At 65.4% G+C, this 27,365-nt stretch overlaps 3 protein-coding genes across 4 annotated transcripts in view; all 3 read left to right on the top strand.

Annotated features, from left to right (window-relative positions):
• RABL6 (RAB, member RAS oncogene family like 6) overlaps window positions 1-2,550 on the top strand; it is a 60,790-nt gene extending 58,240 nt beyond the window's left edge. For both annotated transcript variants that reach the window (XM_075519976.1, XM_075519977.1), the window contains one exon: window positions 403-2,550. In XM_075519976.1, the coding sequence (XP_075376091.1) occupies window positions 403-600 (198 nt within the window). In that variant the 3' untranslated portion in view covers window positions 601-2,550. The remainder of the gene's footprint in view (window positions 1-402) is intronic.
• Window positions 2,551-13,519: 10,969 nt separating this feature from the next.
• Window positions 13,520-22,729, top strand: AJM1 (apical junction component 1 homolog). The gene is made up of 3 exons (XM_075519611.1): window positions 13,520-13,681; window positions 17,396-17,469; window positions 19,424-22,729. Exon 3 carries the CDS (start codon window positions 19,487-19,489, stop codon window positions 22,727-22,729), a length of 3,243 nt encoding a protein of 1,080 aa, XP_075375726.1. The 5' UTR covers window positions 13,520-13,681; window positions 17,396-17,469; window positions 19,424-19,486.
• A 1,463-nt stretch (window positions 22,730-24,192) lies between these two features.
• On the top strand, window positions 24,193-25,738 carry PHPT1 (phosphohistidine phosphatase 1). The gene is made up of 3 exons (XM_075519839.1): window positions 24,193-24,366; window positions 24,693-24,817; window positions 25,338-25,738. Exons 1-3 carry the CDS (start codon window positions 24,216-24,218, stop codon window positions 25,428-25,430), a joined length of 369 nt encoding a protein of 122 aa, XP_075375954.1. The 5' UTR covers window positions 24,193-24,215; the 3' UTR covers window positions 25,431-25,738.
• Window positions 25,739-27,365: the final 1,627 nt, after the last annotated feature.

Genomic DNA, 27,365 nt, shown 5'->3' with positions numbered 1-27,365 from the left:
AAAATACAGGACTAAATAGAGCAGTGCATTTCCGCTGGGCTGAGTCTGTTGATAGCACCATGACTTTTTCCAAGCAGAGGGGTGTCCCCAACAGGCCTAATCTCAGAGGCAGCGAGGGAAGTCTGCAGGAGGCTTTGTCTTTGACATTTCTGCCTGTCCAATACTGTGGTTTTGTTGGGCACAAACTGCCTGACAGACCACTGCTACATATAACCAGATGGTCTTTCCTCTCTTCTGTCCAAACACACAGAAGGGTCTTCTGGAATTAACTCCAAGCCAGCCTTGGTAGTAGATGCTTCACCCTAAGTAAGGTTCCCGTCAGAGCCAAGTTTCAGGGCAATATGTGCTGGGTTACTGGCATGCTCAGAGGATTTACGTATAAAAAATTTTCTCATTTTGCAGGAAGAGGAGAAGTCTGTGAAGAAGAAGAGCAAACACAAGAAGAGCAAAGAGAAGGAGGAGAGCAAAGAGGAGAAAAAGAAAAAGAAGAAGAGGAGCAAAGAGAAAAACAACGAAATAGATGAACTTGAGGCTTTTCTTGGAGGAGGAGGAGCCAGCACGAACAAGCCACGAGGAGGTGGAGACTATGAGGAGCTTTAGGCCGGCCGCATGTACGCGCAGCGGGCTCTTCTATCGTGGCTGTCTCCATCTTTTCTTACGAGTCACACCAGGACAGGTGCAGATGTGTAAAGCTTTGGCCCTTTGCCGTATATTCTCTCAAAACAGAGCTGGCAAAACAAAAGCTTTGCATCTGTGTGTGCTGTTCTGGTGCATTCGTTACACAACGAAAATCCAGCTGAGATGTACTTGAGTAAGGGGAAGGTTCAGGGCATAGTTCCCAGGCCCGCTTCCAGGCTGTCGTTTTTTCTCCTTCCAGAGATGCCCCGCTGGGTAGCTGGCAGGGTGTGGGAGCTGAAGGGGACCTGCCTCCTGCTCCACCCCTGCTATATTCCACTCCTGCACACCTGAAATTCCTGTCTTGTTAAGAGGAGTGCAACAAAACATGCCGCATGAACGCATCGTGCTCGCCTGTCTCAAGTCTTTAACTTTTTATCCTTCCTATTTTTTTTAATGAGAAAAGTGGTATTGGCCATTGCTCCACCCAGCAGTTGATGAGCTTTAAATCAAGCAGATCATGCTATGGTACAGCTCTCTAAAACAGCAGCCGCAGGGCCAGAGTGAGAGAGAGTGCGTGTGATTTTGGAGTCCTTTGAATGGGACCTTTCTGCACAGCAGCTTAATTAGCACTCACTGGTGCTGCTGTTGGAATTCACGAAGCCCCATTGATTTCCGTGGCCCCAGTGTCTCAGACACTACACGTAAGCTGCTATGCAGTTTGGGAAAACAATGCAAAGTGCAAAGCTAACCTGAAAAAGAGAGAGGAAAATCAGTGCTTTTCTGCATTTCCCACCCTTGAATTTGCATATACTAGAATCCCCTCCCTTCGGTACCTCTCAGGGACATGACTCTCATGTGGAAATGAAGATATCCAGAGCTTCAGAACTGTCTACAGGGAAGTGTTAGCATGGCAAGGCATTTGCTTCTCAGGCATTTTACAGTCGCGCTGTGAAACACTGGCTGCCTCTCTACACTGAGAGGGACAACCACTGTAGCTCAGACAGCATCCTTCCTGGTCCAGCTTCTGTCGATACTGCAGCCGTGTTTACTGGGCCGAGCCTCGCAGCAGCCAACATGCTGCCTTTCCCTGCCCCAAGTGGAGAGCCTCCTCCTATCCCATGAGTTTGGGAAGCCTTTTAATTTTTGCTTTGAACTTACACCCGTGGATTGGTACCTGCTCGGCAGCATCGGTTGCTGTTGGATGGGCACTACAGGCCAGCCCTTTGCACTTGCCTGTGTCTCAGTGAGCAGCCCCTGTGTTTGGTGGAGCTTGTTAGTTCTCCGTACCCCCTTCTGTTTTGGTTCTGCTGTCCCTTTCACAGCTCAGATGGCGAAGCTCCCTCCAGGTTCTGTGCATTACATTACCCTGTTGCTTGCAGGTTGATTTGAGATTTGGTTTTGTTCTCCCTCACCCCTTTTTGTTGTAAAATGTCAACCATGAAATCCAAACTGGGGTTTCCTTCTACATCTCTATAAAGCAAGGTGTTCTTTGGATCCGTTATCCACTCCAGAGTTGTCTTGACCAGCAGGCAGTTACCTGCTCCATTTTTCTTTTTCTTTCCCCCTGCTCCCAAAATGCACTTGTAACTGTTTCCCTATAAAAACGGGGGGTTTTGCTGCATGAGCAGTATATTGTTCAGGTCTGTTTGCCATTAGCATTTGCCTACTTCTCTGAGCATTACTACATTTCATGTGACACTGTAGGGAAATTGCATGGGACAGTTCAAACTTTGCACGTCTGGGGAGGAAAAAGTGGATTGGGATGTGACCGGTTTGCAGCCTCTCTTGCGAAAAGGCAGGCAGGCGTTCGAGCTTCAGCTGGTTGCGTTCCTGAAAGCGCTTCTGTTCTGTGAAGATTTTGGGTCATGTTCCATTTTGCATCGAAAAAACCTGGTACAATCTATTCTGACTATAAAGCTCTGTTGTACAACTGCCTCTGCACATCTTCTTCTCCACCACAAGCACGTCTGCCTGGGCTCGGCAGCTGCGCGTCCCTCCAGGACTGTTTCACAGAAGGGCATCCCACTGTCCCTTCCTCATGCTGTTGCATTCTTACACTTCATGGAATGGGGCGCTAAATTAAAAATCGTTCAAAAACAAAAAGTTGAACATAAAAACCATGAGTTCTTTCCCCAAAACTGAAGTCTGTCCTGGGAGAGCTGTTGTTTCACGCAGCGTAAGGGAGACGGCAATTTTGTTCAGCTCTGCTTCCTTGCGAACACAGCTCTTGGTTAGCAGAAGGCTGTACAGGCGCTGAGTCCCCTGGAAACACTGATATTGGCATTGGTTCGTCTTTCACCTGGGCCAGATTTGACCACCGTAGGAACCTTTACACTCCCTGTGGCTTGTGTTTCTTGTCAGCACAAGGAGCTGAGACAAAAACAAGCAAAGATGAGTCATTGTGTTCCAAAATACTCCTTTAAAAGAGAAAAGCAGATGCGGGAGCTCTCTTTACTTATGCTAGAGCCCCAGGAGGGTGTGTGGCATGTTTTGGCTTTGGCAGCAAGGCCAGAGAAATCCCACCCTGTGGGTGAAGCGGGAGCATGGAAGGGAATAGCAGCAAAAAGATGCTTTTTAGACTTAGACTTCTCCCTTTTTCTGGGAATGCTGAACTGGTTAGGGCTACAGCACGAGGTGTAATCCAGTGCCAGCAAGTGTGAGTGAGGGGAGAAAGAAATAGACCTTGTCTGAGCTGGGCTCTCCCATGCCCAGTCTTTTGAATAAGCTAAATATAAAAAGTATGTGTACGTGCCTGTCGTTATGGGGAAGCTTCTGCAGGATGACATCGATATAAATAGTTCCTGTGAGCATCTCTAGAGGTACCAGTGTATTTGCTTTGGGGTTTATCAGTCATCCAAAAGAAAATCAAGAGCTTGAGGCCAAGGAGCTGCAATTTCTTGCAGTTAATGCTGGCCAGAGCTGCATGCTGTACAAGGTCTCAGTTGGTTTAGAGCAGCAGGAGGGAGAAGTGCAAATTTATCGCTGCATTTGTAGCCTGCCACCTGGGCCTGGTTCCCAAGCACAGCAAGGGGAGCCCTGTCTTCAGGGGCTGCTGCTGGAGGCACACGCCTGAAAGCCGTACTGCCCGCTCCCCTGCCTCCACACCGCTGGCTGGTTGAGACCCGCAGGGCCCTCAGCCACGATACGATTGCATCTTGGCTTCCACTGTGCCAGCTTGAAGCCAGAACATTCCTGATAAGTCATGAGAGGTAACTCCGAGGTCCCCTATCCCCACCCGCTGTGTCTTCCCGGCCGGCATCGCTCAGCTGCTGACCAAGGCTACGCGGGGTGCGGTACAAGAGCTGCCTGCCGAGCAGTCTCTGTTTGCTCAAGCATCAGGCTGGTCTGGCGGTGCTCCAGGAGGAGAGGGGACTAGGCATTTATCCCTCATCTGCAGGAATCTGTGTGTCTGCTTTGTGGACAGCACGTGTAGTATCCTGGCTGGGACAGCCGGGGTTGTGCTGCTAACCCAAGACATGAATGGGAGCTGTGCGCCCAGCATTTATTTTGGGAGTGTTCATTGATGTACCCATCCCTGGAGTGGGACGATCCAGCGTGACAGTTAGCAGCTCCTGTCACTCTTGGCAACTCCTGGCGTGTGACTTGATGCAGCTGCTGCGACAAGACGTGGGTGAAGTCATACTCTGAGAGCAGACTGACGATTTGGTCTCCGCAGGCTTCACGCTGTGCCTTCTGTGCTGGCATCCCTGTGGCTCCTCAGCTGAGAGCTGATTTTAGCAAGACCTTCCAGCTCACCTGCACCTGAGTGGCCTGGAGCTGTCTGACTCTTCTGTGCTTGTACATCTGCTCCCCGAGGATTCCTCCTGTGCAAAGGCAGCATGTTCACGGCATCTTTCTCCTGATGGCCCAAGTCTCCTTAGCACAGGTGGCCACCCCTGCTTGCTAAAGCTCTTGCTCACGTTAATCTGTGTTAGTGGCTGTCACAAAACTCATCCCTGCACGAGAATCAAGCCGCTTAGCACTGCTGCTGAGCTGTGTACCCCAGCCCTGCATGGCACAGCCTGTGCCAAAAGGACCACGTCTCTTGATACCCAGCCTATGGCTTCCTCCACCCCCTTGTCAAAATACCAGGTAGAGAAATAGCACAAGGACAGACTGGCGGGTCCTTGCAGCTCCCAGCACCTCCAAACCAGCTCAGTTTCCAGCATCCCTGCGGGAAGCTGTGCATCAATCTTCTGCCTTGAGGCTCAGGAGCTGTCTGGTAATTGCCATCCAGATTTATTCCTGGCCAATTTATGCTTATTTGTTTCTTTGCCAGCACTGTTGTTTAAATACTGCTCCCCCCTCCTAGCCCTGTGCGGGCAGGGCTCGTATCCCTGCTCTGCTTTTGTTCTGCTGGACAGGCTGTCCCCCGGCTGTGCTAGCAGCCGTCCTGGCACTGGCTCCCCTTTGAGTTCATCTTTTCTGTGGCCATGCCAGTCCAGATGAGATCATGCCAGGGCTGGTACTTAATGATTCCCGTACAATACATCTGCTGCACCCTGTGATGGGGCTGGCCTTTTTCACAGCTGTATCCTGCTGGGGGCTTGCAGCTAGCCGCTGGCTCACCAGCGCACCAGGTCTTCATCATTCCCCATGATTTATGACAAGGGCCACATGCAAGGAGTGCAACGATCCTGCCCTTTGAGGAATTCAGCTTCACCCTATTGCTGTTGCTCCCGTAAGGTCATAACAAGCTTTTCCCCGGCTTGCCAAGCCCCGGGGTGGGAATTTGCTTCCTTCCCTCCAGCAGTGAACATGAAAAGGTTATTGAAACTCAGGTTTTAGCAGGACACAAAATGAATGTGGGAACTTGCAGGTGCTCTTGGAGGAGGCTCCTGGAGGTGCTGCGGGGCCAGACAAACTCCCGGGTGCGACAAGCCCCAGCGCAGGGCAGCGCTGAAGGGAGGGCAGCGAGCAGGCAGGTGACTGGGCTGGGGCAGGACGTCCAGGGGGTGTGCTGCCTGCGGCTGCCCTGCAGCCGAGGGTCTGCGTGCTGGGGAGCCCGTGGTGCTCGCCTGTCCTGGGGAGCCCCTGAGCTCGCAGATGAGTGATTCTGGGGAAGTCCCGCAGTAGGATGGGCTTAGGGACTGGTTGCTGTAACCTAGCAACAGTCTCAATCATGGCATAATATAATTAATCCAGTGTTGGCTCAGTCTGCTGCTTAAAGATACCAGGGCAAGTGGCTGAGCCTTTTTAACTTGTGGATTTGCCTCCAAAACAAGCCTTCAGCATCTCAGGCATGTCGCACGTGTTCCTGGCCCTAGGGTGGCTCATGGTGAGTATCCAGTCTTCGTCTTCCAACCACTTCGCAGGGAAGTTGCTGAGCAAAGGGAAATAATCCCTTAGTGCCTCCAGAGAGCTGTCGCGGCTGAACCCTGTTGGTCCCGTAGGCTCAGGCAGACCTTGGCCAGGTGAGATGTGGTGCAGTCGGCTAAAGCTGCGGGTTCAGGTGTGGAGCAGCCTGCAGGAAACCAGGGCACCGTTACGGGTTAAAGCAGGAGGTATGATCTGTATGCACGTGTGCTCTGCTCGGAGCTGTACGTGGGATACTGCCGTGGGGCAGCAAGCCGGCCTGTGAACCCATAAAACTCCTAGTTATCTCCAAATTGTTGGCAGGCTCTGCCTTACGGCCGGAGCAAGGAGGGGAAGCAGTGGTGTGGCTTTCCGTCGCCGCAGAGGTGAGATGAGGGGAGGAGGCGGAGGAGGGTGCTGTGTCTCCCAGTGACAGGGGACACCCGAGAGGTGCCAGTGTCCCCTCTTCCACATGCCTCTCCCTGCTCCAGGACAGCGTGTGTCGGCATGGGGGAGCTCTGCCTGCGCCTGAGGTTTGGCCTGGGTGGCAGCTGCAGACAAGACTGTGCTGGCGTCTGCAGGCTGGCTGCGGGAAGGAGCCAGCAGGCTGGGAAAAGAGCAGGCTTTTCCCCAGAGCTGGTAGGAGAAACACCCCTCCTTGTGCCATTGGCAGGAAACGGCTCCGTGGAAGGGTACGAGGTGGTGGGCTCCCACCCTGGCCTCGCTGCCTCGAGTACTGCCCGGTGTTGGAGTCATCAGCCCAGCACCGAGGAGGTCGGTTCTTGTGTCGCCGCGGGGGGCTGACGGCTTCAGGGGATCGTGAGCGACGGATGCTGGCATGTGGCATTGCTTGGGCAGGCTGGAGCGATGCCCGGCAGCCCTGCCCAGCGCTGGTGCTGCCCGCTCTGCCCGGGCTGCGGAGGCACAGCTCCCACCCACACTGGTACTGCATCCGCTGGCAGGGCAACGCTGAGCTCCCTCCTCGCGGGCGCCATGGGGGGCAAGGGCACCCCAAGCGGGGCGTCGTCTTGCCCCTGGCACTGCTGTGGGTCCGCAGATGGATGCCCTGCGCTCGAGCTCAAGACTCGTTGCCTGCTGGCCTTTGGGGACTGACCCGTCATTCCCAAGGAGGCAGGCAGGAATGTGGGGTTTACGACCCTCTTTACAGGCAGGGCCCTTAAAGCCGGCAGCTGCTTTACAGCCTTCACGCTCACCCTCTTCTGCCACCAAAGGCGTTGGGGGCTGCGGGGCAGGCTCCAGCTCCTGCCTGAGCCCCTGAAGCAGGGCCAGCAGGGCCTGGCTTCTCCCTTGTTTCAAAGCTGGGGGAAGGGAGGTGATGCGAGGGAAAGAGGAGGAGAGAAGCTGGAAGGAGGGGAGGGCCCCCCTGCACCCGGCTGACACCAGCCAGCTCGGCTGCTCCTCGCTCAGGGAAAGTGGGAGCATCACCCCCAGACGGGAGCTGCGGCGTGCCCAGCAGGCAGCAGCGAGAGGCAAGCGAGCAGGCAGGCAGGGCAGCAGCGAGCGTCCCGTCCCGTCCCATCCCGTCCCATCCCGTCCCGTCCCGTCCCGTCCCGTCCCGTCCCGTCCCAGCTCTGCCTCGCTCCCAGCTGTGGGATCCCCACGTTGCCTTGGAAACGGGGGATTTCGCAGCAGCGTGCAGTGGTGGTGCCTGCGGTGGGGTGGGGGGAGAGGTCTTCCCCTTGCCCACGCCAGACACTGTCCTGCCCTGTCCTGCCCTGTTCCCCCAGGCCCGCCTGTGCTGTCCCCACCTCATCGCTTTCCCACGGGCAGGGGAGGGGGCTTGAAGGCTGCCAGCCCCCAGCTCTGGCCACCGCAAAGCCACTCCGCTGGCCCTGCAGTGGTTGCCGTGTTTCCCAATGGGCTGTGCCGCCCGCCTTGGCTGCCCACACAGCGAGGACGGCAACCGGGGAGTGATGAGCCCGGGGTGAAGGGAAGGTATCAAATATTAATCCCTGCTGTAAATGCAGCGGCGTGGGAGGGGGTGGGGCATTGCGCAGCATCCCCGACACCTTCCCTGTGCCATCCATGTTGCACGTAGGTCCCCAGATGGGCTCTCCCCACGGCCCCTGGGGGCACGGCGAGGGGCTGGGCGCCCATCACCCCCATTTCCCATAAGGTGGCCATAGGTGGGTGCCACAGCTCCCCCATCCCGTTTTGGGGTGCCCCACACCGTTCCCCCAGCGCTGGAGCCCTCACCCTGGTAAACACTGCTTCGGTGGCTGCAGCACCCGCGGGGAGCGACCCAGCAACACGCTGAGCCTGGGGCTGGCAGCCACCCCCTGCCCGCCTCCCCTTCACACAGCAGCGCAGGCCACGGGTGGCACGGCACGGATCCTGCGTCACCTCTCAATGCTCAGTATGGAAACCAGACCCGCTCCCACAGCCTGCACACGGGTCGTGTGGATGTTTCTGCTGTGTTCGGGAAGCCAAGCGAGACGCAGAAGCCGTCTCCTCGCTTGCCTCACCGGAGCTGCTCACACTCAGCTCGAGTCACGCCCCGGCCCCGTTTCTCGCCGAGCCGTCACCCCGCAGGCGCAATCGCCCTGACGCTGGGCTCCGTCTCGCGGGTGGCCCCGAGGACAGGCTGGCGGCTGCCTGTGCCGCTCTGTCGCTTCCCATCGCTGTCCCCCGTGCTGAGCTGCCCAGCCCACGCAGGGGCTGCGAGCCTCCCTGTCGACTCAGCGCTGTGCCATCAGGGCCTCCCGGCCTTTCGCCAACAAAACGGACGTGGGAACCTCCGTGCCAGGCAGCAGCAGGTCCCGTGCTGCTGGCAGGGATCTGCCATGTCACTGCCCTGGACAGCCCCGAGCACCCACGGGGCAGGATTAGCCTGCCCTGTCCCCTGGACTTGCGAGGGCACCCTGTGGGAGGGCAGCTTGGCCCCTGTCTCCCCAGGTTGGGCGTTTTCGAGGCGCGCTGGCTGCTTGGCATCTTCCAGCCTGCTGTGGTCCTGCTGAGCAGGTCCCAGAGCGTGACCTGCACCAGCCTGGCTGCCCGATCCATCGGGATGAGCAAGTGGGTTTGCAGCTTCAGCACAAGGCGGGTCCATGTGGGTGAGGATGCACCATCTCCCCATCTCTCAATAATTAGCCCAGCACACGTGGCAGAGGTAGACATCGTCTCTTTGTGTTTAATGTCCTTCAAGTTATTTTTCCTCAGTTGCTTTCTGAGCTTCTCTGAGGAATCAGCTCCTTTTGCTCCCTCAGAATCCCTCGGAATCCGGCCATGCTGGATTCCCCTGACACCACCACACCAGTGTCCCAGTCCCACTGCCGGACTGGAGCTGGGGGAGTCCTAGGAAAACCCCTTTATTGGAGGCCTTCCCTCGCTGCCTGCCTCATCCTGCCTGTAACCTGCTTCCCCGGTGAGGCTCTGGCCTTCCTGCAGAGTGATACAGCATTTTGCAAATGCCCAGCAAGGTCTTTCTAGCTTCCGAACTGCCCCGTACTGGCACGGCCAGAGCTGTCCCCCTCCACCCATGTCTGTGTGGTCCTCACCAGCCTCCCCTGTCCCTTGCCATGTTGCTCTGCCTCAGCGAGTCCCCACTCCCGGCGTGACGTGAGGGCTGGGGCCAGGAGAGCCCTTGGCCCAGCAGGTTTGGGGACTGGCCTCTGCAGCTGTGCCCGGCCCCACCGGGGTCAGCGTCCCCGGGGCACGCATGGGGGGACCCTGCTTTGGGTAGCCCCTTCCTGCTCTGGGCTGCACCAAGGGGCACAGGGGGCTGGTGCTCAGGAGATTCAATATCCTGAGCCAGGTGGGTAATGAATCTCACGAGCGAGCGGGGAGAGAGCAGGGCTCAGGGCCGGGCAGGCGGCTGATGAAACCAGCCAGCCCCGAAACCTTTGGGTTTTTTTCCATTTTCCTGCCACGCAGCACTGTGGCTGGTTCAGCCGGCTCACCCCACAGCCGCTCCCCGGTACCTGCGGGGATGTGCTGGTCAGAAGGAGGCACCGGTGGCGATGTGCGGGAGAGCCGGGGGCGGAGCGGGGCTCTTGGTGACACCGGCACCGGGACCGGCAGGATGGCGGCAAGGAGGCACCTAGCTCCGCTGCAGCCACGGCGGGATGGGTGGCCTTCCAGGACAGGGGTGGTGTGTGGCCCACAGGCGCTGCCTGTCTGCATCATCCTCTGGCCCTGTGTCCCCAGCTCTCTGCGTGTCCCCGGTGGACTGGTCCTCAGGGAGACCTGGCGAGATGCCCCCCCCCCCCAGCCTCGCAGGCAGTGTCGGACAGATGTGAGCCCCCACGTCCCCCCCAAGCCGAGGTCTGGCCTGCTTTGGGGCTGGCCAAGTGCCCAGCATCGCCACGGACCCCCACTGTGACCTGTGGGCATGTTGTTCCTCTGTGCCTCGGTTTCCCCCTTGGCCGGAGCACAGCAGAACCAAGTCTGTCACTCGCAGACACGGTGACCGGGGACACACTGCGTATGGTGACAGGGAAATGCACAAACCAAACCCTCAGCCCCAGCCTGTGCTGCCCACTCCAGTCCTCCCCAGCAGAGCCAGGGCGTGCGGCAGCACCGTGCGTGCCGGCAGTCGGTGAATGATTAGCGTGAACAGCTACAGGTGAAGGATTAGTGTGAACAGCTACAGCTACCGTCGCCTGCGAGGCACCGGGGGGCTCTCCCCAGCTGCTGTCAGCAGAGACCGGGGCAGGAGCATGCTGCTGGTGGGGAAACGGGGAGTGACGGGGATGCAGCGCACATGCAGAGCTCCGCTCCCCGTTGGGCTTGGGGGAGGACCCAGCACCGAGCAGGCAGAAATCCCAACAGAAGAGGGGATTTGCCCCCGCACCGGCCCAGCCTGGATGCTCCTGGCCCTGATGGCCACCCATGGCAAGACAGTCGCGCCACACACCCCAGACACAGGGACAGAAGCTGCTCCTGCCTGGGGACAGGCGCTGGACTGGCCTTTTTCTTGCAGGGCTGCAGAAACGAGCCCGGCTTGTGTCATCCCTCTGGCCACTCACGTGTCCCCCACCAGCAGGACAGAGGCCCCCGGCAGCTCGGCCAGGGACAAGCCCGGACGTGCACAGCCATGGCGAGGACCCAACACCACTGTCCTCTGCACAGGGGTAGGGGACAGTCCTGTCCCTCCCCGCAGAGCCCTGCTGCCCATGTGGGGCTGCTGCCGGTGGCTGTGCCAAGGGGATCCCTTCCATCCGAGTGGCTGCCACCCCCTGTGGGCAGCGGGCACAAGGCCAGGCGGCAGCCCCCCACCCCTGCCCAAGGGCCAGCCCAGGGCTTCTTAGCACCCATGGGGCTGCGCTGGGGCTGCCCCCCCCCCGCCCCGGGCGCCCCAGACTGGATGCCCGGTGGTGTCACAGCCCAAAGCAGCAGCATGCCCCAGTGCTCGGGGGAAGGTGTCAGCTGCTGCCAGAGCCCCTCTGCCCGGCTCCCAGCAAGTCCTGAACAGCCAGCACAGCTGCAGCCTTCAGCTCCATCCTCCTCCTGTGGGATCTTCCCCTTCTCTTCTCCCCCAGGCTGCCCCTGGCTCCAGGAGGAGGAGGAGGAGGAGGTGTCCACAGCCCCAGTGACCTCAGCACATGCCATGGCGCTGCCATCTCCGGTGGCATGGAGACGTGCCTATGGTCCGGTTGGATCCCTCAGCACTTTCCAGCCTAAAATAGCAGCTGCACAGGGGGAAGCAGTGGTCCCACTGCCCCTCACCATGGAGCTTGGGGCACACAGTCCAGCCTGCTTGTCCCCTGCCCTCGGGCAGCCAAGGCCCCGTGGCCACCCCAAAGTGCAGAGCTCTGGACGGGTGACCTCAATCTACGCAGGTGTCACCCAGGGCCACAGAGGGTGGCACCGTGGGGGAAGCCCTCAGGGCAGCATCTCTGTGCCCACCTGGCAGCACCCTCCGTGCTGGGACTCCCTGCATTCCCATAGGATTTGGGGTCCTGCGTCATTTGGGTGACTGCACCCATGGGGGATGGGTGCCCTGGCACCACGCTGGACAGCGAGCTGGCCTGACCCACACTCCCACATGCACCAGCGATCACGTCACGAGCCTCGCCAGTGCTCAGCTCCGGCACGGGGCTGGCTGGCATGGGGCCGGCAGCAGGCGGGGAGCAGATGGAGCGGCACGGTGGGGACCGCGGGGGCAGGAAGCCGGGGGCAGCGGGAGCAGCCAAACTGGCAGCCTGAGCCACTGCAACCTACAGGAAGGAAAATGGAAGCGCTGGGGGGGACAGTGGGGCCCAGCTGAGCGTGGCCCCAAGGTGGCGGGGGACGGCTTGGCCCGTCTGCGCAGCAGGGACGAGCTGACCCTGCTCCCCAGCTCCCCCCACCCAGCTGTTGCACCCTGCTCATCTGTGCGATGAGTTCCTGGGGCTCAGCCCAGTCCCAGGCAGGGTGCGTGCTGCTGGCCCCAGTTGGGCTCAGCCGTGCCCACAGCGTCCCTGGGAGCACAGGGGGCATTTTGGGGCAAAATGCATCAGCGCAGGCTGCATTCCTGCAGGAGTCACGGCAACGCCAGCGTGCTGCAGACCCTGTGCTCACCCCGGCGCTCCTCTGCCTGGTGCAGACATGGGAGACCACAGAAGGATGCTCCCGGTGCCACAGCGGAGGGAGGGAAGGGTCTTGGCTACGGAGGATTTTGGAATCAAGCAAATCCCGGTACACACCCGCCATGCAGAGACACGCGGAGGCCGGCAGACCTCAGCTCTGGGCTCGGGGCCGCCTGAGCTCCCGGCGGGTCCCCAGTGCCAAGGCCCCTTGCCGGGGCACCCACAGGTGCTGCTGCACCACTGGTGCCTTCGGGGCTGTGGGCAGCGGAGCCTGGCTGAAGGAGGTGGGAGATGGGGAAACTGAGGCAGAGCTCCGGCGCTGGGGCCGTTGCGTGCCGAGAGCCGTCGGACGCCGCCTTCGCCAGTCTCGGCGCGTTGCCCGTCGCGTCGCGTCGCTTCCCCCCACGGGGCTCCGGCCGCCGCAGGCAGAGGCGGCCCCGGCGCCCCCGGGAAAATGAGGCCACTCCACGGAGGAGCTTACCGGGGGATTTCGCTGCCCGGTTGGCCGCGGCCGGGCAGGGCCGCCGTGCTGTGCCAAGGTCAGGCGGGACGCGGGGCCGGCGGGGCCGGGCCCAGGGGGCTGCTGGCACCGGCGGGTCCCCAAGGGCACGGCTCCCCGCAGGGGCCGTGGGCTCACGGCGCACGACGTGGGGCCGAACCCCCGGCACCTCTCCGGGAGACGCCGGTGCCTCGTCTGGGGGCACCGGGGGTCCGGCGGGTACCCACACCCGGGGTGCGGGGGGACCCCCCCGAGGGATGGCACCGGGAGAGGGGCACGGGGGCGCCGGGGGTCCCCCAGACCCTGTCCGGGGGGTCCCGCAGTGGGCGGGGGATGCTGCCGGGGGCGGGGATGGGGGCCGGGGCCGAGCGGAGCTGGACCAAGGCCCGGGGCCCGGGGATGGGGATGGGGATGGGGATGGGGATGGGGATGGGGATGGGGACCGGGGCCGGGGGCGGCGCCGGTGGGTGGCTCCCGGTCCCGGCCCCGGCCGGTAACTCCGCCTGCCGTATTTATGGGAAAACAAGCGGCGGCGGAGCCGGGCGGCCGCGGCGGAGCGTCGGGCCGAGCCGTGCCGTGCCCAGCCGAGCCGTGTCCTACCAGACCGTGCCGTGCCGGATCGGGCGGAGCCAGGCCGGGCCATGGCCACCGGGGCGGCGGCAGCCCGAGCCTAGCGCGGCGGCGGCGGCGGCGGCGGGGATGCGGCGGAGGGGCCGCCGGGGCGGCGGGCGCGGAGCAGGTAAGGGGGGCCCGGGCAGGGGGCTGGGGCCTGTCGTACTCCCGGGGGACCCCGACCGGGCCATCCCCCCGCGACCCCCTCGGACCATCGCATCACATCACATCCCCCCCATGCCCTCCCCGAGCCCCCATCTCATCCTCCCCCGTGTTCCACATCCGCATTCCATCCCCCCGAGACCCTCCCGGGCCATCCCATCCCATCCCATCCCATCCCATCCCATCCCATCCCATCCCATCCCATCCCCTCCCCCCATGCCCCGTATCCCCGTCCCCATCCCATCCCCCTGTGCCCTCCCCATCCCATCCCTCCAGGCCCCCCGGGGCCATCCCCATCCCGGGCCCGCGGGCCGAGTCATCCCAACCCATCGCACCCCATCCCCCCGTGTCCCCCATCCCCATGCCCGTCCTCATCCCCATCCCCATCCCATCCCATCCCATCCCGCCGCAGTGCCCGGGCCGGGCCATCTCGCCCCGGTTCCCGGCGATGCCGGCCCCGGGGCGGGCTCAGCGCCCTGCGCGGCCCAGCGGGCCCGGTGCCGCCCGGTGCCGGTGCGCGGCGTGGGGGGTGCCCGGGGCCACCGCCCTGGGGTCTGCGGGGCGCGGCGGCGGCAGCGCCCGGGACAGCCCCGCTCCCCCCGGCCGCCTTCCCGGGGGCCGCCCCACGCACCCCCCACCCGGCCCGGGCACTGCAAACCCACGCGGGGTCCCCCGGCTCCGGGGTCCCCCCAGCCTCCCTGCCCCCCGGCCTTGCCCGTTTGCGGGTGCCCCTCCGGGGCGGGGGGCCGGGGCCTGGCCGGCAGAGAGGGGGGCCGGGCTGGGGCCGGGGCGTCCCTTGCTGCCCCTGGGGTGCTGCTCACCCCCCACCCGGACGCCAGCACCGGGGGTAGCCTCCTGGGCTGGGGCTGGGGGTGCCTCTCCCCCCGGCAGGATGAACCCCTCCAGGGGTGCAGGCGGCGCGGAGGGTGCTGGGGTACCCAGGGGGGCTGTGGCCGTGCAGCTGTGTGTGCAGGAAGCCTGGGGGGCTCAGGGCAGGGGCCGGGAGGGGATGTGGGGGGTGCCAGGGGCACATAGGCTGGGAGGCATGGGCTGGGGCACAGGGCACCGGGCAGGGCGGGCACAGGGACGTGTGGAGGGGCAATGCCGTAGGGGCACAGGGCGCTGTGTGTGTTGGGGGGTGCCCTGGGGGTGGCACAGAGGGGGAAGTGTCTATTTGCCACATACACAGGGCAGGGGCCGGGAGGGTAGCGAGTTCCCTCGCTGCAGGCAGTGCCCGGGCAGCGTGCGCACAGGCAGCGTCGGCCATCAGCGCCCTCCTGGCACACACACGGACAGGCCCGCGCGCAGCGGGGCTGTGGGCTGGCAGTGCCCACGGCGCAGCACATGCAGGCCCTGCGCCCGCGGCAGAGTGCCGGCAGTACCTCCAGCGTCATCTGCACAAGCATGGCGGTCGCGTGTGCACGACACGCTGCCCTGGCCGTGTTTCCAGATGCAGGCACTGCTGTTGTGCTGGGGGCAGTGTGGGTGCTGCCAGCGTGCTGGCAGTGCCGGCAGGGCCGCGCGCAGGCAGTGAGCTCAGTGCAGCGCAGCGCGTGCTGGCAGCGTGCTCAGGCTGCCTGCGGGGTGGGGCAGTGGCAGCGTGCTCAGTGCACTGCATGTGTAGGCAGTGTGCCGGCAGCGTGCTGGCAGCGTACCCGGTGCAGTGCACCCAGGCAGCATGCAGGCAGGCAGCGCACCGCCTGTCTGCTCAGTGGGATGTGTGCAGGCAGCGTGCGGGCAGGGAGTGCAGCAATGCCCAGGCAGCGTGCGGGCAGCACGCACGGGGCAGCGCACTGGCAGTGTGCTCAGTGCAGCGTGTGCAGGCAGCAGCCTTGCTGTGTGCATGGGGCAGGCAGCCCCTGGCAGTGCTCAGTGCCACACGGGCAGGCTGTGGGGCAGCGCGCTGGCGGGGCGGTGTGTGCAGGCAGCCTGGGGCAATGCACAGGCAGGGTGGGGACAGCGGGCTGCCAGCGCGTGGGGCAGCGTCCTGGCAGCGTGCTCCGTGCAGTGTGCGGGCAGCGTGAGGGCAGCGTGCAGGCAGTGCACGGCGCACTGGCAGCGTGTGGGCGGTGGGGGCAGGCTGAGGGGCAGCGCCCTGGCACTGTTCAGTGCAGTGTGGGCAGTGTGTGGGCAGCGCCCTGGCAGCGTGCTTGGTGCAGTGTGCGCAGGCAGCGTGGGGGAAGGCTGCGGGCAGCGTCCTGGCAGAGCACGCAGTGCAGAGCAGGCAGGTAGCACCCTCACTGTGGGCATGGGGCAGGCAGCAGGTGGGCAGCGCACAGGCAGGGTGCTGCGGTGCCTGGGCAGTGCAGCGTGCGCTGGCAGGGCACTGCGCAGCCCCACTGCACAGACTGCACGTGCTGCATGAAGGCAGCGACCCAGTTCCTGGCAGCCTCCCGCAGGCCCCTCCAGCAGCCCGGGGTCGCTCTGGCCCCCAGCACCCTCGAGCTGTTCCCACAGGCCGGAGCTGCCGGAGGCTGGGTGCTCACGTGCGGCACAGCGGGAGCAGCGTGCTGGGTGGCGTGGGGCGCCGTGCTGGGAGCAAGGGCAGCCCCCGGCTGCAGGCAGAGCCCCACGGGCAGCGGTGGGTGCAGGGCTGGGTGCTGAGTGGGCTGGAGGCGTGTGGGTGGCACTGGGCTCCGCAGCGGTGCCAGGTCGAGCTGTGGGGTGGTCCTGTGGGCTGGCACAGGGGGTTCCGCCGGGTGCCCCTCAGCAACACTGCGGGTGTGCCAAGGGGAGCTGCTGTGCTGGGGATAGGCTGGGCAGAGGTGTCTGTGTGTCCTGCCCAGCAACGGGGGCACAGGGGGCTCTGCGACAAACTGCCTGGGCCCTCCCTGGGGTGGGGATGTGGGCACGGGCCTGGCCGTGTCCCCAGGGGCCGTCTGCCCCCGGGGGGTGGCTCCCGTGCAGGGAGCTCAGTGAGCATCGGCAGCCCTGCAAGCACCGCCAGCCGGTGTCAGAATCCCCAGGGTGACAGAGCGTGGAGACCCTGGGCAGGGAGACCAGTGCCCACCGAGAGCGGGCAGGGCAGAGGGTGAAGCAGGGCACCCGGTGCCCACCAGCCGGGGGTAGGAGAGCAGAGGGGATGCGAAATCCTCTACCTGCAGAGGGGGCTCAGTGTGAGGGACATGTGGGAGCGTGGCGGCACTGGCAGTGTTGGTGGGGCTGTCCCGGCTCTGCCCCCCCGATGGGCAGAGGATGCCCACGGCTTTGCGGGCGCTCTGCTCTCCCTGCGGTGCCGCAAAGTCCCGGCTCCCCCTGGCTCCCTGCAGCGCCGCCGCCCCGGCAGCCTCCCCACGCACCCACGCTGTCCTCGCAGAGGAGGAATAATTTGGAGAAACCATGGCAACCCCGGGCAGTGCTGGGGATGCCAGCACCACGCTGTCCCTGGGTCCCCCAGCCGCCACGGCCTCGCGTGGTTCTGCGAGCGGTGGGGTGCTGCCGGGGTAGGTGTGGGGACGTGCCAGTGCCCGTGGGGTGCAGGCCCCACGTCTCCAGGGCACAGGGATGCACACAGTGGCCTTGCTGGGCTACAGTTCAGTTTGGTTCAGCAGGGCTGCAGCTGCAGGGGATCTCTCAGGGTGCTCGATGTCCCCCCGAGGTGGCCCATGGTCCCAGCAGCTGCCCCCCTGCCATGACCGGGGGTTTCCCGGGACCCTCATGTGCCTCTTTTATTTTGCAGCGCTGGGATGGAGCAGTGGCAGGGCCCTCGGCCAGCTCAGCCCACCCACCCCGTCCCTGCTGCCGCCAGACCAGGTAGGACCCTGGGCTGTGGTTCCCTGCCTGCCAGCCACCCCAACGCCACAGGGATGGGCTTCCTAACGCCACTGTCAGCATCGCCACGGTGTGGGGTGCTGCCCTCCTGGATCCGGCCCAGCTCCCAAGCGTTGTAATGCAGCAGGACTGATGCTGAGCCACCGCTATGGGTGCAAACCTGCCCCCCCCGCCCCCAGCCCTGGAGGCACCGGGATCCCCATCTCCTCCTGGCATCAAGCTCTCCCCGGCCACTGGGCTCCACAGCCCCCGGGGACAGAAAGCCCCCAACCTTCCGGCTTCACCCCAGCTCCAGCATCCATCCCCCCCAGCTTCGGGGCAAGACCAGGCTTTATCTGAGTAACGAGGGGGAACCGAAGCCCCACCCCCCATCTCTGCGTAGTCGATACTGCTTCTTGCCAAATAAAGTCTGTTCCTTTTCTCCCAGCAACACATTCCCTGTGGTCCTCTGCTGCGGTTCAAAGCCAAATGCCTTTTGCTGGCCTTTGCCGCGTACCTTTAGTGTTTCATGGAGCAGCCGGCACCCACCTGCGCTCCCGGCCCCTTGGCCAGGTGGCCAAAACAGCAAACCCTCATAGGATGTGATGAGCGTTGAAGCCAGCCAGCTGTCCCCGCCGTGGGCAAAGCCGGTTGTACGTCCACTTGGTGCCAACGGCAGCCTGCAGCCAGCTCTTGATGGGCTGCCAGTGAAGATCAGTGCCACAACCCACCAGGTCCTGCGGGCAAACCGCCTCGTCTGCTCCCCGCATCGCTCTGGGGGGCTCGTGCTGACGTCCCCCCTTGTCACACAGCTGTGTCACGCGTGTGGCTGGGGAGCCATGCGGTCGGGGGCTCTGCCATCCCTGGTCACCTGCATGGCATCATCCAGGAGCAGGTGGGACGCACGGCGCTGGTGCACAGTGGGTGCCAGACCCCATGCCCCATGGGAGCCGCAGCCACCATCCTGCTTGCTGTCCAGCCCACGGCCCAGGCAGGAGACGTGTCCTGGCCACAGGATGCAGGAGAGGACAAAGGCGGCGGGTGCTGAGCCAGCACAGCCCCTCCGGTGCGGGGTTATTGCGGGGGGACCCCGGGCCTGGTCTGCTCAGAGCCGCGGGAAGCAATGGAGGAGCCGCTGCTGTCACATGGGGTTGGGGCACTGGCCACGGCACCCTTGTGCCAGCCCCCGGTGCCGCCTGTGCCGGTCCAGAGGAGCCCCAGGGAGCGATGTGGCTGCAAGCAGCCGGGACTGTTGCCACCCCACAGAGGTGTTTGTGGGCCACGGTGGGTGCAGCCACCATGGGGAGGGGGTATGGCTCCTGCCCCCCTGGAGCCCCAGAGCTGTGTGGGCTTCCCGGCTGCCACGGTGGGTGCTCGTGGTATCCATCCCTGGGTGATGCTCCTGCCTGCGCTGCCCATGACACTGGGACTGGGTGCAGCATGTCCTGGGACGTGGGCATGCATAGTCCCAGGAGACCCCGCAGCCACTCGGGTGCTCACAGCGGGGGGCCGGGCACGCGTTTCTCTTCCTCTACGGAAAACCCTGGTGTTGAGTCACCCCAGCCCTGTTCAGAGCTGCCATTTCCCGTGATGCTGCAAGAGGGTCCCCATGTCCTGCACCCCAGGAAGAGGGGCAAGGCAGTCGGTGGCCTCCTCTCCCCGCGGTGAGCTGGCACCCCTCCCTGGCTGCCCCATGGTGCCCGGTGCACCTACAGGTGCCCTGCCATCCGCTTCTTTCTTTGCACCCTGGATTTGGAGCCTTTTTCCAGCTTCTTCCCCCAGCTGGGACCTGACTATTAACAGCAGCAGCAGAGGCTGGGACGCCCCCAAACCCTCATTTCTGAAGAGGTGGCTGAAACACCCGCCCCGAGCTGGGGGCTGTGGGGCTTTATCCAGCGCCAGCGTGGCTCCCCGAGGTCCCCACCGGGATTTAGGCGCCTCATCTGTTCTCTTGCAGGGCCGGCTGCCTTCCTCTGAGGCCGTCTGAAGGGGAGCTGGTGGGAGAAGAGTTGCTTTTAAGATGACACGAACAGACCCACCTGACATCCTGGTGTCTACGGTGTACCAAGACATAAAGGTGGCCACCACAGCCCCCGGGGATTCGATCGTCTGCCAGCCCCTGGCACAATGTGACGCCTCCATGTCCTCGTCCCTGCCCCGCGAGCCGCAGCCCTTCAACAAGCGCCATTGCAGGAGCTTTGACTTCCTCGAGTCGCTGGACGAGCAGCTGGGCACCCCCCCGGCCATGGAGCACCCCTGCCCACGCCCCGGCACCACCGAGCCCACACCGGGGCCGCTGGGCAGGCGGGCACCACCAAAGCCGGACCCTTACGCCGGCAGAGCCCCCCCACCGAGGAGCGAGCCAAAGCGACGTGCCCGCTCAAAGAGCGCGCCGCGGGTGAAGTCCACCTTCACCCCGGTGCCCATCGCCGTCTCGGCGTCGCCGCCGCCAGCCCGGCGCGGGCGGGAGGCACTGCGGGTGGCACGGGAGCCCTCTCGCCCCGAGCTCTCGCCACGCCGCGAGACCCAGGTTCCCCTGCGGGCGCTGGCTAACGAGGTGCACCCCATCAAGCTGCAGCCGCAGCGCAGCAGCATCAGCCGCATCTCCCCGCTCTGCCTGGGCAGCAACTGCTTCGAGGAGGGGCCAGGCGCCAAGGTGGGCGCCAGCCCCCACGTCAAGTGCCGGGTGGACATCAAGCCGGACGAGGCGGTGCTGGTGCACGCAGCACGCAGCCTGCGGGCAGCCCAGAACCGGCAGGAACCTCCGCGCTGGCCCCGGGCGCCTGGGGCTGCCCGCAGCCTGGCAGTGCCGGGGAGCAGGCAGGCATCTGCGTCCCGCACACCCACCCCCAGCGACTCGTACAGCGGGGACCCCCCGCTCCTGCCCTACCCTGGCGAGTACTACGAGGCGGACCCCCGGGCGCTGGCGTACCAGACGGTGCCAGTGCCGGCCTCGCGGGACTTCAGGGAATACCCCGAGAGGGGCTGCATGACCTTCTCGGCCCCTGGCATCCCCGCCAAATTCTTCTATGCGGAGGAGCCAGCGCGGTGCCCCAGCCCCGCTATGCCCCTCCGCAGCTCCGGCTATGCCAGCTACCCCTACCCTGGCCGCCACGGCATCCCCCAGCACTTTTACGCCGAGGACCCGGCCAAAGCCGCTGTCCACACGGTGCCACCCCGGACGTTGTACGTGGAGGAGGCGCGGGGCTACCCAGCGCAGGAGGCGCCCGCCCGCGCCTTCTATGGGGACGAGCCTCGCTTTTACGCCCCCCGCGGCACCCCTGTTAAAACCCTCTACACTGAGGATGCACGGACATACCCGGCCCTCGGCTCCTCTGCCCGGGTCTTCTACGCCGAGGACTACGGGAAGTACCGGGAGCGGGAGGTGCTGTCGCGGACGTGCCCCCCGCCCCGCAGTGCCCAGCCCTTGCACTTCAGCGACTGGTACTGCCCCGAGCGGAGCACGCTGCCCTACCAGACCTTGCAGGTGTCACGCTTCGCCCCGCAGCCGGCCGGGCGCGAGGCCATGCTCTCCTCCTGGCACGCCAGCTACGGTGTAAACCCCCCGCGGCTGGGCCGGGAGAGCCAGCACTACTCCAAATCCTGGGATAACATCCTGGCGCCGGCAGCGCGCAGGGAGGAGGTCCTGCAGCGCGGGCGCAGCTACGAGAACCTGCTCGCCCAGGAGCAGCACCGTGCCTTATCCCCCGAGGAGCGCCGGCAGCCGGTGGTGATCAACCTGTCGAGCTCGCCCAAGCGCTACGCCGCCCTGTCCCTCTCGGAGAGCTCCATCCTCGAGAGGGTGCACGCCGACGGTGGCCGCGGCCCCCCGGGCCGCTCCTGGTACGTTACACCAGAGATCACCATCACCGACAACGACATCCGCGCCGATGGGCTGGGCAGGAGCGAGAGGCGCTCGGCCAGCTGGGATGTGCTGGACGCGGGGCGGGAGCACGGTCCCTACGCCGTGCCCTGTGCCCCGCAGCCCGTCCCCAGGGAGAGCGGCTCGGGGCGCCAGCGCAGCCTGGAGCAGCTGGACGAGCTCATCACCGACCTCGTCATCGACTACAAGCCGGCGCCAGGCCACCGCGCCGGGGACAGGGACAGCCTTGCCGAGCAGCTCAAGCAGCTCCTGAGCAGCAGCACCCCGGGGCCCCCCCGGCGGGGCGAGGGCAGGAGGGTCCCCCCCGGCGTGCCCGAGGGACCCCGACCCACGAAGGAGCAGCCGGGTCCCAGCTCCCGTGCCAGTGCCCCCCGCCCACCGCCTGCCTCGCTGTCTGTCGGCCCCTTTGAGAAGTCGCCGGAGAACTGCTCACCTGACCTGAGTGCGGAGGAGGACGACATGATGATGTGCTCCAACGCCAAGTGCCGGCGGACGGAGACCATGTTCAATGCCTGCCTCTACTTCAAGTCGTGCCACAGCTGCTACACCTACTACTGCTCCCGGCACTGCCGCCGCGAGGACTGGGACACGCACAAGGAGAGCTGCGTCTACGGGCGCGTGGGCAGCGTCTGCCGCCACGTCCTGCAGTTCTGCCGGGAGAACGCCGAGGTGCACAAGGCCTTCTCGCGCATCGCCAAGGTGGGCTACCTCTCCCGTGGCCGCGGTGTCCTCTTCCTGGGCTTCCCCAACGCCGGCTCGGCCGAGAACTTCCTCCAGTTTGGGCTGGAGAGCCTGCTGATGTCCCCCACCTACCTGTCCCTGCGGGAGCTGGAGAGCTACTCGGACAACCTGGGGGAGTACGCCCGGGAGCTGCGGGAGACGGGCAACCAGTACGACCCCGACGAATGTTTCCTCCTGAATGTAACCGTGGCCGTCACCCAAAAAGTGCCAGAGAGGCCGTCGCCAAAGACGCAGGTGCCGACGGTCAGGAAATACGCCAAGGTGGCCTTAGCCTCCTCCAGCCCCGAGAAGAAGATCCTGAAGAAGGAGCGGGACATGGAGACGTTGATCCTGACGCCCCCGCCCGGCACAGCAGACATCGACAAGGAGGGGGAGGAGGGCCGCAAGGCGCGGGAGGTCTGCTTCATCAACATCCAGCGGGAGCTGCGCATCCGCGGCGTCTTCCTGCGGCACGAGTTCCCCGCCGTCTACGAGCAGCTCTGCGACTTCGTGGAGAGCAACAAGCGCTTCACCCCCACCACCATCTACCCCATCGACAAGAGGACAGGCAAACAGTTCATGTGCATGATCATGGCAGCCTCCGAGCCCCGCACCCTCGACTGGGTGGCCAGCCCCAACCTCCTGGACGACATCATGTGAACACGGGGTGGGGACCCTCCCCGGCAGCCCCGGGTCGCCCCCCTTTGTAGATAGGTGTTGCCCAGTCAGCGCGGTGGGACGGGGACTTCCTCTCGGATGCGGCACCCAGGAGGCTGCGATGGGCTGCGGGCGGCCAGCGTTGGCTGAGGGGGGGCCACGGCCAGAGCGGGGAGGGGGGGACCAGGCTGGGGGAGGCCGTGGGGCAAGGGGAGCATGGGCCGAGGTGTGCCGTGGCACACAGGTCCCAGCCAGCGTCCTGGCAAGACCCTGCAGAGTCCCCTCAGGGTGAGCGGTGCTTGGCCAGGGCGGGGGCACCCCAGGCCCCCCCGGCCTCTGCCCACCATCGGCCCGGCTGCCTGCACACCCAGAGCCCCCCACGCCTGCCCACGCACCCTGCCTGCGCCCGGGGCCCTGCCCAGCCCTCCTGGGCTGTGCCCCAGCGCCCGGGGTCCCGCGGAGCACCGCGGCACCGCTGAGGCCACACCAAGTCCATGGGTGCTGCTGGCAGCCTCACAGGGCCTGCAGCCGTGGCCCTATAGGGTGCGTGGGTGGGAGCTGGGTCGCACAAGGTGTCTGCTCCCGTCGCGTCTCTGTGTCCTGAGCACGTTACTGTACGATCTCTAGGTGCAGGGGGAACCCTATAAGGGTGTCTATAGGGCTCCCTTGGGTGCCCCCCCAGCACACCGTGAGGTCTCTGGGTACCTACCCTGTAGGTACGGTCCCTGCATGCGGCGCGGGGGCTGTGGGGGGTCCCTGGATGGTGACAGTGGCCGTGGAGCCGGGCCTGGCCCGGGGGTGCCGGGGCAGGGTGCTGGGCGGCCACGGTGCTGCCGGGGAGCCCAGCCGCACGTCCGGGGGCTGGGGGTGAAGGATCCGCATGGGGCTGGCACGGCGCGGCGGGGGGCAGGCGTGGGGGGGGGGTCTAACCGGGGCAGAGGGGCGGCGGGGGGACCCGCGGCCGGCGGTGCGGGGTGCTGCGTGCCCGGCAGCGATCGCGGCGGGGCCGTGGCTTCGGGGCTGCCCGAGGGGGCGGCAGGGAAGGGGGGGGCAGAGGCGGGGCAAGGCCGAGCTGGCACCACGCCGGCTCTCCGCCGCCCCGCTGCTCACCCGGGGCTGCCTCACGGCCCTGCCCAGCCCCGCGCTCACGCAGCGCTGTCGCCCTGCCCGCCCGCCGGCCTGCAGGCAGGGTGCCGCGGCCCAGCTCCCCAGCCGGGCCCCTCTCCCCGCCGCCGCTTTCCCCACGGACGGGCCTCGGCGCCCCGGTGCGAGGCCGCGGGAGAAGACGCCCGGCGCCCCCGCCGCCCCCGGCAGCCCCGGGGCTCCCCGGCCCGTTACGGCGCGCAGCTGCCTGCGGGGCCCGCCCCGGGCTGCGGGCAGGGCTCCGCCCCCGCCTGGGGGCGGGGCCTCGGGGGCGGGGCCGGGCGCCCGCGGGCGCTGGTTGGCCGGCGGGGCGGAAGGGGCGGGGCGCGGCGGCGGGGCGGGCGCGATGGCGGCGGCGGCGGCGGAGGCGCTGTCGCGGGTGCCGGACGTGGAGATCGACGGCGGCGGCGTCTTCAAGTACGTGCTGGTGCGCGTGCGCGCGGCCGGCGGGCCCGGGAAGGACGTCGTGCGGGGCCACGGCTGGGCCGAGTACCACGGTGAGGGGCGCGGGGCACCGGCACCGCCGGCCGGGCTCGGGCGAGACGGGCCGGGACGTGCGGGGGGAGCGGGAGGGGGGGGGGGGGGTCGGGATCCCCGGTGGGGCTGCGCGGGGGGGCTCCGTCCCGCCCGCCCGGGGGTACGGAGGGGAGCGGCCGAGGCTGCCCCCCCCCCTGCCGCGGCGCCCTCAACCGGCAGCGGCCGGGCCCGGGCGCTGCCGAGGGGCTGCCCCGGGGAGGGCCGACCGCGGGCGGCGGCTCAGGCGGCGGGTCCCCGTGCCCGCCCGCGCCCCCTCCGCTCGCCCCACGGCTCCCTCCCCCCGCAGCCGACCTGTTCGAGCGGACGGCGCAGGAGCTGGCGCAGCAGGGCCTGGGCTGCGAGTGCCTGGGCGGCGGCCGCCTCTCCCACCGCCCCGAGGAGCGGAGGATCCACGTCTACGGGTACTCGGTGGTAAGCGACGCGCCGCGGGGGCGGCGGGGTGCGGGGACCCCCCGTGGGCGCGGCTTCTCCCTCCCGGCGGCGGCACAAGTGCCCGTGCCGGTCCTGCTGCTCGTGGCCAAACCGGCACCGCATCCCTTCGGGAGCAGAAGGGCCGAGCCGGAGGGCAGCGGTGCTGCCGGGGCAGGCCTGGGGGGCCCGTGTCCCCTTGGTGTCCCTCTGCCTGCCCCCGGCAGGGTATCGGTGATGCCGGTGCCGGTTTTCGCAGCGCCGGGGTGGCGCCGTCCCCCGGCCTGGGTGCCGTCGCTGTCCGGCAGCTGGAGCCAGGCCGAGCTGCCCACGGTCTGAGCTGCTGCCACGGAGGGATTGGAGCCGGTCGGTCTTTCACAGACACGGGCTCGGCGGCATCTTCTGCTGCTGGGGGCTGCTGCCAGAGCCTCTGGTTGTGGTGAGCCGCCCCAGGGGTTCACCGAGCTCTCCCGCGGGTGGTAACCGCCTTGGCTCTACTTCGGGACCGTCTCTCCTCTGCCAGGGCTTTGGGCGAGCGGACCACTCCGTGACTACGGAGAAGCTGAAAGCTGAGTATCCGGACTACGAGGTCACCTGGGCGGACGAAGGCTACTGACTCGCTCTGGCTGGGCAGCGGCAGCGGCGCCAGCCCGGAGCTGGTGCAGCCGGATCTGGCGTCGGGGCCGTGGCAGCAGGCTCCCCGTGCTCAGCAGCGCTCTGGGCTCTCCTGGTTTTTCTTTGTTTTGAAGTTGCCCGTTCTCCACCATCACCGGACTTCCCACGCGCAGTGGGTGCTCCCTGGCACAGCGCGGCAAAGCCTCGGTGAAGCCGGTGGGCGCTCTGCACCGGCGGCGAGGGGGTTTGCCCCACGTGTGTATGTGAGAATTAAACACGTTGGGGAGTGCAGCTGCTTGCGTGGTCACATGTTCATGGCTCCCCTGGGTCTGCGTTGTACCCCCTTACAGTGGGAATGACCCCCCAGGTTTTTAGCCCCTCGTGGGGGGCCTGACCCCACAGCTGGCAGGGTCTGGGGTGGGGCCAGCAGAAGGTGCGTCAGGATTTGCCTTGGGAAGGGCTGAGGCAGATGAGGAGAAAGCGATGGGTCCCCATGCCTGATGGAGCGAAGGGCAGGGTGGTCTTGTGGGAAGGACCATCCTCATCTCCTGCTGCGGGGCAGCCGAGGTGCCCGGGAGCGTGATTTGGAAGAACGTGCCCATTCCCACCCCAGCAGGTGGTCACACCTTGAGGTGGAGCATCCTCCTTGACTTCAGCCCTCCGGACAGCCAGGACTGGCTCCTGCCCCTCAGTATTTCCCAGGGAGACTCTCCACTCGCACTTCCAGTGAGGAGCAGGGTGGGGAGACTGGGAAAAGCTGCTGGAGCCCTTGGTGGCAGGAGAGCTTGAGGGAGACGTGCAGGTCAGGTTGGCCAGGTGGATCGCTCGATCGCTGTCCTGTACAAGGCTGGGGCTGGAGGAACCTGGTCCCAGCCCCGTTTCACCTGGGCTGCGATCCTGTGTGCTCCCGGCTCCTGCCTGGCCGCTTTGCCTGCTGCTGCCTCCCTGCCTTCCTCTCTTGCTGTCAGGGATGCGGGCTACCTAGACAGGAGACGGTTCCTCTGTGCCTGGAGCACAAAGCGGCAATTTTGCCCGAGGCCACGGTCGGCTTGGTGCCTGCCAGCCTTCCAGGCAGCAGGGGAAGGGCAGGGCTCCTGCCTGCAGGCACTGCTGGCCGCGGGGTGCCCAGGCTGGGAGGGCGCAGGGTTGCTGGCCTCTGCCTGTTCCGGCTCACGCTGGGGGAAGGAGCTGAAACCTGCATTTTACTGCGCCTGATGCAATTGCACTGCAATCTGCTGTCCAAGGCCATCGGCTAGGAGGGGAGAAACCGCTGTGCTCAGCCTTCAGCAACGGGGGCACCTCTCCGGGCACAGGGGCTGCCGGCAGGGGAGGCAGGAGGGCTCCTCTGGGGCAGTGCCAGCAGCTGGGTGGGGGTATCCAGGTGGGGAAACTGAGGCAGGGGCAGTGGCTTTCATCACCAGGCAGCTCTGATGGGGCCGTGCACAGCTCTGGGTGCTAAGCCATCTTCTTCCAGGCTGAACAGCCCTTCCTGGGGCTCTGCCGGGGTTGTTCTCCTCCAGGAGTGACCTGGTTGTGGCTCTAGAGCCCTGCCCCTTCGCCCTGTGGCAATCACGAGCTGGGTGCTGAGATGCTTCTGCCAGACGGAGCAGTGCAGGCAGGGGTGAGGGCTGGCTCCTGCTGATGGCACCTCTCGGTCCCCAGGGCCAGGGGCTGCCTGCTGGGGCTGGGGAAGAGGGTACAGGCTGGGGAGAGGCAGCCGTAAGCCTGGGGAAGGAGTGCTGCAGGCAGCCTGCCAGGCTCTGCTCTGGCCTGGGCACCCTCCCAAAGCGGCTGCTGCACAGACCGCGCGTGGCAGCGGGAGCACGGGGCTGCCTGCCTGCTCTGCCCGGGCCGGGCAGGCTGAGACCCTGCTCCTGCCTGCCATCAGCATGTCCCTGGGGACTGCCCCGGCGGGTCCCTGGGGCTGGGCTGTGCT

This window comes from Mycteria americana, chromosome 17 (genome assembly GCF_035582795.1).
Source record: "Mycteria americana isolate JAX WOST 10 ecotype Jacksonville Zoo and Gardens chromosome 17, USCA_MyAme_1.0, whole genome shotgun sequence".
Classification (NCBI taxonomy): domain Eukaryota; kingdom Metazoa; phylum Chordata; class Aves; order Ciconiiformes; family Ciconiidae; genus Mycteria; species Mycteria americana.
The sequence above is the reverse complement of the archived record's forward strand: the minus strand, read 5'-3'. Positions and strand labels throughout refer to the sequence as shown.